Source organism: Dioscorea cayenensis, chromosome 4 (genome assembly GCF_009730915.1).
Source record: "Dioscorea cayenensis subsp. rotundata cultivar TDr96_F1 chromosome 4, TDr96_F1_v2_PseudoChromosome.rev07_lg8_w22 25.fasta, whole genome shotgun sequence".
NCBI lineage: Eukaryota > Viridiplantae > Streptophyta > Magnoliopsida > Dioscoreales > Dioscoreaceae > Dioscorea > Dioscorea cayenensis.
The window spans coordinates 4,331,938-4,343,316 of NC_052474.1; the positions used below are offsets into that span (position 1 = coordinate 4,331,938).

The 11,379-nt window shown below is 33.7% G+C and overlaps 2 protein-coding genes across 4 annotated transcripts in view; one reads left to right on the forward strand and one right to left on the reverse strand.

Moving 5' to 3' along the window:
• The window catches only part of LOC120258382 (pre-mRNA-processing protein 40A-like), a 21,630-nt gene extending 17,113 nt beyond the window's left edge, over positions 1 to 4,517 (forward strand). The window contains exons 23-29 of one of the 3 annotated variants that reach the window (XM_039265757.1): positions 755 to 802; positions 872 to 964; positions 2,307 to 2,411; positions 2,528 to 2,592; positions 2,679 to 2,781; positions 3,752 to 4,030; positions 4,111 to 4,517. In XM_039265757.1, coding sequence (XP_039121691.1) covers positions 755 to 802; positions 872 to 964; positions 2,307 to 2,411; positions 2,528 to 2,592; positions 2,679 to 2,781; positions 3,752 to 4,030; positions 4,111 to 4,248 — 831 coding nt within the window. In that variant the 3' untranslated portion in view covers positions 4,249 to 4,517. Of the gene's footprint in view, positions 1 to 754; positions 803 to 871; positions 965 to 2,306; positions 2,412 to 2,527; positions 2,593 to 2,678; positions 2,782 to 3,751; positions 4,031 to 4,093 lie in introns of all 3 variants that reach the window. The other 2 variants (XM_039265758.1, XM_039265759.1) reach the window with 2 other exon arrangements.
• A 1,402-nt stretch (positions 4,518 to 5,919) lies between these two features.
• LOC120259533 (chromo domain-containing protein LHP1) lies at positions 5,920 to 9,656 on the reverse strand. The gene is made up of 5 exons (XM_039267154.1): positions 9,338 to 9,656; positions 9,135 to 9,221; positions 8,316 to 9,065; positions 6,234 to 6,294; positions 5,920 to 6,119 (listed from the first exon to the last, which is right to left on the reverse strand). Exons 1-5 carry the CDS (start codon positions 9,565 to 9,567, stop codon positions 6,063 to 6,065), a joined length of 1,185 nt encoding a protein of 394 aa, XP_039123088.1. The 5' UTR covers positions 9,568 to 9,656; the 3' UTR covers positions 5,920 to 6,062.
• Positions 9,657 to 11,379: the final 1,723 nt, after the last annotated feature.

Below are 11,379 nucleotides of genomic sequence, written 5' to 3' on the forward strand. Positions count from 1 at the left end.
TAGTTACGTATTGCTGCTACACCTGTGTAATTCCTCAGAACAGAGGAGACCATTTATAATGAATATGGACGCACACACCTGTGCATCCTTAGGTGCATTGAGGCCCAAAACACGGTCTTCTGACAATAAAAATCTAATAAATGGTACCGATAGCATCCAAAACAAATATGGATGAGTGAAACTATAGAAGAAATTGATAAAAGTAAAGGCTAGAAGATCCCTTGTCTTTGTTCTCATTTATAAGAATCAACTCTGAAGGATTACAAGTCGAAATCTTAGCATTTATTAATTAAAGGATAGGAATGAGAAAAATTGATGGCATTCTCTTCTGTCATCTTTTGTGATCAACTTATGTTATCTCAAACATGTTAGGTTAGATGTATTTATGATGACAATGATGCAGCAATTGCATTTGGTTTAACTTTTTTAATTCTCTAGTCTGCATGTTATGATCTGATAATATACCATAGAATGCCTGTTAGTAATATTAGTCTATGGGTGGCTTTATAAGTTGAATCTTACTAAGCAGCGGTGTTCAGAAAGGGGTGGGAAGTGAGGGGAAGGAATAAACTTGCATTGTAAGTGGCTCAGTTCAGGCCTATTTTGTTTTTTTTGTTTTGTTTTCCCTTTTTTAAAATTTTTTACACTTAATTGCTCTACCTTAGTAACAGCATTAACTGCAGTCTTCAATTCTTTTAGTGAACACCATTTCTTCATTCGGTGTGTAACTTGTTTTTGCTTCTTTTATTGGCAGTATCATGATGATAGAACACGGATCAAAGAGGCAGTGAAGGCTGGAAGAGTAAGCATAGTAACATGATCATGTTTATTGAAGTAATTAGTTTCTGACAGTTGCAATTGATTTTTCCAGATTGCTTTGACATCAGCAACAACATTTGAATACTTCAAGGCAACTATTTTAGAGGACAATGATTTGCAAAAACTTTCTGAAATAAACTTAAAGGTGATGTAATTAAGCATATGACTTTTGTTCTTTAATACCAGAATGTGTTGAGTCCTGTTCATTGCTAGTGAAGTGTGTAGACTATTTTCCAAAGATGCTTTAGATTTTCGGTGTATTCAAATAGTTGTCTGTATATGAGTTTTGGTCGGCATTCGGATCTCTCATTTCTTAATACCAGTCTTGCAATTGAAAATTTGGAATGATAAATTGCTAACTAAGAGCTCATGGTGCCATTGTCTGTTAAAATGTTTTCTTTTCCCGCTCGAAGGATTTTTTTGGGTGTTGGATGTTATTTTATTGCTATACTACTATAACACGTTCTGCAATATCTTTGAAATTTTGTGTCTGACTGTTGATGATAACTCATAATGACATTTTCTTTTGCTAAATGTTTTATCGGATTTAAGTTGAGCTCGTGGGGCTATTGTCTGTTAAAATGTTTTGTTTTCCTGCTTGAAGGAATTTTTATAGGTATTGTATGCAACTTATTGCTATCTTATTATAACATATTGTGCAATATCTTGCAGTATTGTGGATGACTGGTAATAATAGCTCACAATGACATTTTCTTTTTCTAAATGTTTTATTGGACTTAGGTCTTCATAGAAAAATATCACTGGCATTTTTGTACATTTAATCCTAATGGGTATAACTGTTGGTAAACAAATCAACAAAAAGAGAAAACTTTAATGTTCTGGAGTTTGTAATTTATTCTGGCTCCATATATGGAATCTGAAAAATTAAACTGCACAGTACTTTGATAGCACTCCAAGTTAGAACTCTCAGATCTGACATTGCATATGTTGGATATCTGACAAATTTAGAATATAGAAATTGACATTTGGAAAAAATGGAGATGCTGTTCAGATAATGTTGACTCTGACGTTCAGATCATGCTTGATTCTTCACGAAAATATTATCCTTTTTAGTTTCCAAATATTAGTCAATATATTGCTGATTTATTTTTTCGTTGATTTCATTTATTTCTTATCGTATACAATTTTATTTCCCTTCAAAACATTGAATTTTTTTTTTAATGAAACCCTAAAATATATATATATATATTTACAATTTTCCTCACTGAATAGATTTACTTTTAAATTTAAAGTGACTTCATCTTTTTCTTTTATATTCCATAAGAGTTATTTTTTATCTACAAAATTGTGATATCCTGCTTTTCTCCGATGCAAAAGTATGCTTTGTCTTATCTATGCTACACTCAATTTCACATTTATCATTTTTTTCGAATTTCTTTTTTCCAAGAAAAGAGTGGTGACTTGTTACCCTTAGGGAGCACCAGCAATATTAACTTAATTACTTATAAAATTTTGTCTTCTTGCAGCTTATTTTTGATGAGTTTCTGGAGAGGATGAAGGCAAAGGGGAAAGAATCTAAAAAACATCAGTGTGCTGCAGATGACTTTACGAATTTGTTATTGTCAATCAAGGTGCATGGCTTACATCCCCTGCCCGTTTTTTTTTTTTTTTATTTGGTGTGTGTATTACACAATCACTTAGCTGATATGCTTTACTTCTCTGAACAAAACCTGCCCACTTTTTACAGGGAATAACTGCATCCTCAACATGGTCGGAGTGCTTGCCACTTTTTGAAGATAGTCAACAGTACAAGTATTTCATAAAACCTGTCTTATCTCTAATTCTATCTAATTCAATTTATAGAAATGTGTTTTACTGTTGACTTTTGGTAATTTCAGGTCTCTCGGTGAGGAGACTGTTGGAAAGGAAGTTTTTGAGGACCATGTTATGTATCTGCAAGAAAAGGCAAATGAGAAAGAGCAGAAGAGAGATGATGAAAAGGTAACTCTGCATTTAATCATTTGTGAGTATGCCCATGAGTTTGTTTACATTTTCTCTTCCTTGTCTATATAAGGTATGTGGGGGCACTTACACATTAAGTATTAACTTTCTCAGCTACTTGTTCTTCTGAAATTATTTAGTGTCAACCAGCCATTTTTTGGAAATGCTTACTTCTCAGTGACATGCCCCAACATTGATTTCTTGTGTGTGCCGCTTTTGACTAATTTGTTAGTTCGCTCTGTTTTCTACTCTTGGTTTTGTTGAGGCTGATGAATTTGATTCTGGTTTTTCTTTATTCGGTACTCTTTAGAGGTGGTGGTTTGAAATACCTTTTGCTAAATGCTGCCTGTCAACTGAAGATATTTTCTCCAATTTGCTGTTGGGTAAATTGCTGCAAATTGTAATCCTACAGATATCACCTCAATGTTTTTCAAAGAAATTTTCACTTATCAATCCCATTCAGTTATCAAATATATCATTAAAGAACCATTATGCAATTCATGAAGATATTTTTTTCATGGACGAGGAACCCCATGAGAATCTTTGTCAGTCAGACAGGCATCAACTTGGATGGTTTTGCTGTCAAGTTGTTAATTCATAGCATTATTTTGTCCTAAAATATTTTTCATGTTAATAAGCTGTTGTGCTGTTGAATTCTTGATTTGTGGTATTACTTTGCTTGAGAATATGTTTTATATTTGTGGACAATTGTCGAAGGAATTATTTTCTTGCTGAGGAAGAAAAGAATTTTGACTTCATAAATTTAAAGTATCATTTACTGGAATGTGGCTGACCCTGAAATTTTAATGATTGTCTTGGTATGTGGAACAATCCTTGTAATTATCCGGAGATTTCTTGTTTCTGCCCGTGTTGTCGTAGATATAAGCAATGCGTGAATGGCCTTCAGTTCACTTTATGTATCTCATTTTGGTAGACTACCATGATTTGTGCTAACATGTTTCTTCTGTAGCCGAAGAAAGAAAAGGAGAGAGAAGACAAGGAGAGCAGAAAGGAAAGGAAAGACAAAGCAAGAGAGCGTGAAAGGGAAAAAGGGAAGAGCCGATCTCGAAGAGCCGAAGACAATGAGAAGCTTGATGTTGTGGATAGCCACACTTTGAAAGACAAGAAAAAGGATAAGCACAGAAAGCATAGAAAACGTCACCATGCTGATACAGATGAACTAAGTTCTGAAAAAGATGAGTCTAAGAAATCTCACAAGCATGGTAGTGATCGAAAAAAATTCCATAAGGTATAAATTTGATAAGTTTTATTTTGTCCTGAGGAAAAATATCATGGATGATGTTTAAATCAGGTTGTTTAAGTTGACAGCATGAGCACTACTCGAGCAACTCAGATACTGAGATCAAGTACAAGAAACAGAAGAGGGAACGTGATGGGCATCGTAGAAATGGTGCTCTTGAGGAGCTTGAAGATGGAGAGCTTGGAGAGGATGGGGAAATCCATTAGTGTCTCCTCTGTGTTTGGCTTTAGTTCATTTCACAAATGTTCTTATTTTGTTATTTTGACCACCATTAGTGTACTATTGGGTATAGGTAAATTAGTTTGGTTACAGCTCCCCAGTGTTAGAGCATCGATATGCTTTTCTTAACATGCCTAAATAATAGGACTAATTGGTTTTTTTTCCTTTGACTTTTGTGCTGTAGTATGTGATAAGTTATGAAATTGGCTAACAAATATGGCATGATAAATTATTGATGGAATGTTGTTCGCCTGCATTCTTTTACCTTTCTGTCAATGAGGCAAGCTTCAGTGCTTACTCTGTTGAGCAATGCCGCCACAGGAATGGCCGCATGTGTTGTCTGATGTAAAATAAATAATCTGACAATTAAATTGTGGATCATTCGAACCTAATGGGGATGCGGGAATATAAGCAATACTTTTAGTTGCTGATATCCGGATGTATTTGCGATTGGTTTTACAGGTTTTTTTTCCCTGTAATTTTCTTTTCTTTTGTGAGACAGTGAGTGCGTGGGATTGCACAATGCATATGCCCTTTTGCTGACATTCTCATAAGCGCGTCTTCGAGGAATGTCACTGATTTTTATATTTTGTGTGTGTGTGTGTGTGTGTGTGTGTGTGTGTGTGGGAATTCAATGCGAATGTGTTATTGCCTTGTGTTTTGCAAGCTGGTTGTACATTTGAGAAGTATTTGGTGTGGAGTGCTTCTGGTTCGTGATGACTGGGTGTGGCCTATGTAACCAATTGATTCCGGCATTTTTGTGTAAAGAAGCAATTGGTAGAGACAGATATTTGAAGATGCAAGTGCCAACTGTTGGTCATTTTTATTTTTATTTTATAAAGTGGTTTATAATTGTTATTAGTAGAGAATAAATACAAGGGTTTTTCAACCAATCATTCACTTTTCAGAATCCCGCATCTAATTTTATTTTATCATATCATTGAGCAATATGTTATGTATCATCTTGGATAACAATCTAGAAATATATAAATTTTCTTATTTTTCTATATGTTTGTTTTGTATAAATTATCAGAAACATGTTATTTATTAATAAATAAATTATGAACATTTTATTAAACAAATATAATGTATGTTGGTTAATACATTTTTTCTAGTTATAATTCTTTAAAAAAAAAAAAAAATCAGGCCCCTTACAATTCACGTAACCAGTTGGAGTTTTAACTAAAAATTCCTTTATAAAAAAAAAATGCTTCTAATTATTGTTCCATTATTTTTTTTTTTCCGCACTACATCAATCTCTCAACTTGAAAAAACGAAAAATCAGTTGTAGTCTTCTTGTTATTGAATTAGTGTTGAAAAAAAATATTTTATTTTTTTTAAAACATCACTTAAAAACAAAATTTTTTTTCCCTAAAACATAATTTATTTTTAGGAGAGGAATGGCGCTAAGTACTGGATTTTATAATGTGTGTGAGACGGCCACCAAAACTTTCAGGCCACTGCCGGTTCAGCCAAATAAGAGCTCTTACATCTAAAATGGCATACTATATCAGTTCAAATATCTGTCTCCCATGAGATAAGAGTACATTAATAAACTTTGCTCGGGTAATATAAAATTCTCAAGAGGCACTAGTCACATGATCACCATCCAACTGCCAAAATGCAGGTAAGCTGCCACTTTCTGGTAGATCAAGCTTAAGGCATTCCGGTAATGTTGTTCTATGGCATGGAATTTCCATCAGTAATCATCCTATCTTTCCCACTTACAAAACACAGCCATGATTCAGAATAATGGCCACACTAAAAATATATCGACATGTCAACACTGAAGACCTTTTTTTTAACAGTTTTCTCGCAAGTTGTCAGGCCGCAAACGCTCTTCATAATAATCAATTAACTGCCAGAAAACCAGTATCAACCTCAGTTCAGCAGAACAGTATTGAAATTTTTATATCTGAAACAGAAGACAACTCAAAGACAAAAAAAGGGTGAAAAGAGAAAAGATGCATACCAGCTTTGGGTTGTTATCCTTTAAATAATTGTTATCTACAATCATTTCTTTCCCATCAGCCCTGCACAAACAATATTAGAATATGTAAAAGAAATTACAAACATATTTTAGTCATCACAAACTTATAAGAATGAAAACCTCGGCGAAAAACTACAACGCATGGACAAAGAAAACCAAGTTCTGGTAGAGAACATCACAGGAAGAAGACAAACTGAAAATAGCCGGGAAAGTTCTTAAATGCCTAAATTAATCTTAAAACAATCATCATATCACAAGCACCAAAACGTTGCATCTATCAAGAGAATTGAGAAACTGCAAATCATGGTACTGCCTACAAACAATATTTACAATCTCATGGTTTCAAGCCAAATAATGCAAAAGAAATGTATCCCTTGATTTAATAATTTGTTTCACATTAAATACATTGCTAAACCCGAAGCAATGTCAACAGAATCACACTCAAATGCCAGATGCCCACAACATCCCATATGAGTGAAATATTCTGAACACCAAAAAAATCAAATCAAAGTCCCAAGAATCTAAATTTTATGTTCAATTTGAAGGACCTTGAACCACATTAAAACTTCATGACTCTCAATGGTTATACATAAATATGACATTTCCATGCTTCTCCAGGAACATGAGTCAACTCTTGTACCTAGTACCTATTATTTTTCAGTCAATTTCCCAATCAACCAATTAAACCTAATACAATTAATTAACTTATCGTTGGTCAATTAATATTTGTGGTTAAAGGAAACTCATCTTCTCTAGACTATAAACAATTTAGCCAATTGTCAAGTTTACACAATTGAAGATGCAAGTTTCATAACATTAACTCAAAGGATAAGGGAAAAACACTGATATATACAGTCAGATAAAATGAATGCTGAAGCTAAACAATCTCATGAGAGTCAATTTCCTATCAAATTTGAACAAAATTTGATGAATATGCAGTTCTATTTTTTGTTCAAATATATACATATATCCTAGATGGAATCTAACTATCGATATGATTTCTTACTCCAAACTCGTATTACTATGAAATGAGAAAAAGAATGTTCTTGTTTCTTATTCTAAGACTTGAATGAATATTAATCACTAGTAATTCAATGCTCTACCAAAATCAAGAATTCTTTTTTGAATTTCAAATGAATTAAAATTCGTATGTTGCATTAAATGTGTTTACCTTTCTTTTTATCTGGTTTCATATAGCTAAGCAAGTGAGATCTGGTAAGGCATAAGGCACAGATATGGGGATAAGTGAAAATGCCAAGTAGGATTATGTGGATAGTAGGAAAAACTGCAAAATTCCATTGAAACATTTCAAATCCTATTAAATCAGTTTTGTCATTTATTTTTCCAACTAGTGAAGATCGATTATGGATATGTAAATTTTCCCTGGGTAACAATATTTCCAGATTATATGGATCAGGTTTTCTGCATTTTACCAGCTTATTGAATGATAGCCAACATATACATTTTATGACCTACAATACAAGTCATACCAAACATGCCCCAGACAATTTTATCACTCCCACATTAGGCTGTAAGAATATTTAGCCAAAACTAATTAGTCTAGTCGAGAATATGAGCACTTGAGATTGAACCGTCCAAGGAGCTTTCATAGATCACGTTGGGATACATAACATAGAACATAGAATAATAATATAATAAATATTCCCAATATTTACATTTATTTGATATGATCTAATGTATTATCTTGGGAGATGTTGCAGTACCTATGACCACTACAATATTAATTAAATCATTCAAAATGTCAAGTTGTCACTTGTCATTAAAGGTGACGAAACAAAAAAAGGTTTCTCAAAGGTCTTGATCATGGATGGAGATGTGAGAGAAATGAGAGAGGTGAGAATAACTTATGTCAAGCAGCACTACAAATTTGATTTTGCCCTAAGATTTTCAGCGTTTTACATTCCAGAATGATAACTTCTACCCGCATGATTCATGCAGATTAAATTTGTTAATCAGATAAATCAAAACATAAGCATAGATACAAAAAGATAAAAAAAGTTAACAAATAAAGCAAGATCAAATCAGTGGAATGAGTATGCTAACCTAAGAGCCATAAACTTTACGAGGACTTCAGGCATATCCTTAGTTACAGAAGTGTAAAAGCTGATTGCCTTGAGTATCTTGATAATACGAGATGGATTAGCATCAGCCTTATTCTTTTCCACAGCCACAACTCTATTAGGTCCAGAGGTTTCATTTGCAAGTGCATCACCTTTCCCAAGTAATCCATCCACATTTCTCAAAGCAGTTAACTGAATCCTATCCTGATCAGATGGCAAAGAGTCTGCCTTAAACCTTTTCACAGAGCCAGATTTCCTCCTCTTCGCACCAGTGAAGCGAGGTGCTAGTCCCTTGACAGGCTGCTGACTGGAAACGTCTTTGGGCAAGACATCCACAGAGCAATCATGGTCCCGTGAACCAGCCAAATGGTTAGAAGTATCGCACCCAGTGTCTTCCGCACTGTTTGGTTCTGTTCCATCAACAAATCCCCCTCCAAAACCATTCTCACCACCCATCTCCTTCTCAATCATCTCATGTTCCACTGCAACATCACCATGCCCAGCAGGTCCAAAATCCCTCTCCTGTTCATTAGCCAGCTCTGCTGCCTCATCTCCCTCTTTGCGGCCCTGTGCATCAAGTACCATGTTACCACCAACATCCATGGGCTCAATTAGGTCAGTTGCAGCATCAGCATTGTCATGTCCATCACCAATGTATAAAGGAGTGCGCTTTTTCTTCCCAATCGACTGCAGACCACCAGACTTCCGCTTGCGTTTCTTGGGTGATAGCAACCTAATCCCTCCCGTCAATCAGCTACAATTCAAACACAAACCAATGACATAAAGAATCACAAGGGCATACCTCTCCTCAAACGCATCGATGAAATCAGAGCAAGACCCGAGGTTCTCCAATGGCTCCCAAGTGTTGGCCGTCTCCGGCCATCCACGCCTTCAACGGAGGAAATCGAATCAAAGAATCAGTTTAATCACAGACAAGAAGAAGAAGAAGAAGAAGAAGAACAACAACAACAACACCTAGAAACCAAGAATATAAAAGAATAGTACCATTTGATGAGGTACTGGAGCTTTCCCTTGCGGATCCTCTTCTTGCGTATGTCTTCGATCTCATAGAAGCCATCTTCGAGCTTCGGCACGTCATCCTCGACTTCCCCACCAGCGGCATCGCCGGCAGCGTGTGCGGGGTCGGCAGGGTCGGCGGTGGGGACGAGGGCGTCCTCTCCACCGTTGGGGTGGTTCCCTAGAGGCGGGTCCTTCCTCTTCCTGCCGGCTTTCATGGCTCTCTCTGTGCCTGTGTTTCGATTGAAGAGACGTTTTGGTTTCTTGATTTAAGAGAGGGTTTTGGTTTAGGGTGCAAGTGAAGAGGAACTATGAGGGGTATCGGTATTATTATGTCCTTATTTAATTTCTCTGATTTATTTATTTGTATATATATATATATATATTATTTTTAAATTTATTTATTTGTATATATATATATATATTATTTTTATCAATATTAGCGGCTATGACGTTAAAAATAGATGTGCATAAGCCTCTCGATGGAGCAAGCTCTCATGATAATTCTTTTAATTGTTTACTTTATTTTGAGTGTATCTCTATGATAAAATTATTTTAAAAAAAATTGATTGCCAAGCAACAATTTTTTATTTTTTTTTTGAAAATATGGATAAACCACATACATTAATAAAAAACCAAAGATACATAAACATTTCCACTAGCTGTGGAAACAAAACGAGAAAAAACAACATAGAGAAACAACGGGTCTCCTCTTAACCCAAATAAAACATAATTACTCTTCGCCGCAGACCTGATCAACCTCCAGGGTTGGAGCAACCTCCACTCTCTCATCACGAGGTCCCTCAAACTCTAAGCTGCGCCTGATGGAAGCAATAGGATCTCCAAGCAATATTTTATTTTCGTTACTTTGCACACATTTTATTGTTTTTTTTAATAAATAAAATAAATCTGAAGTATTTTTTATTATTAAATATTATGAATCAAGTAAATTCTCTTTCAGTTTTTTAAGAGCTAAGTAGTGTATAGCATTATTGATTTTCAAGAAGATTGTACATATTTTTTTATTATTTTATTTTAATTATGAATTAAAAAGGAATTAAATTTTCAACTTCCTCTATGAAAGTTAAATGTTATAATTCGACTATTGTCTCAGTGATAAATAAATAATTTTAGTATTAAAATTATTTTTTTTTAAAATAAAATAAAGTAAATTCTTGCAGACCAATATCAATATTTTTTAAAATAAATATATTTTGAGGAAATCTTTAGAATAACTTTTAAAAAAATAATAATAGTAAAATAAACCATTCTGAGATATATTAGAAAAGGTGACGTTAGATATAAATAATAATGACCAAAATGATTAAAAAAAAATGTATGCAAACAATAACAAGAAAATGGGATGCATAACTACCCCAAGGGGTGATAAGGTACAATTTATAAATAAATATTTTTCAATCTTTTTTATCATAAATTTTGAACATTGCAATTTATAATCCTTTTTACCATTTATTTTTTATTTTTTTCATACAGTTTCTCTCCAAATCTACCCTAAAACAGTGAAGAAGGCATTTATAAAAAAGATAAATAAAAAATAACCAAAAAAAAAAAACTTATTTCTATCCCTAAACTTTGGACTAATACAAATTGAAATTTGCCTTTAAGCTATAAAATTATTCACGGTTATTGGTTGATATGTGGGCATGAAGGCTTATTATAAACTATATAATATTGGGCCAAATCTATATTGAAGATTATTAGTTTAAAAAATATTAATATGATAAAAAAAAAATTGTTGTCACGGTATACTCTTAAAAAAGTAATTAAAAAAAAAAAAAAAATCAAAGCTTTTCACACAATTACATGTTTTTCAAATATGTTTAAACTTTTTCTGACATAGTAAAATATGCCATAACAGTTATCATTTTATCATATTAGCACATAATGAACCTTATTAAGTTTCTCCAAACTCCATGACAATGAAGTGGTGAAAGTGTGAAACCCCAATTGAAGCCTAAAATCCGGAGGTGTAAACAAGCTGAGTTTGTTTATGTGAGCTTAACTGAGTT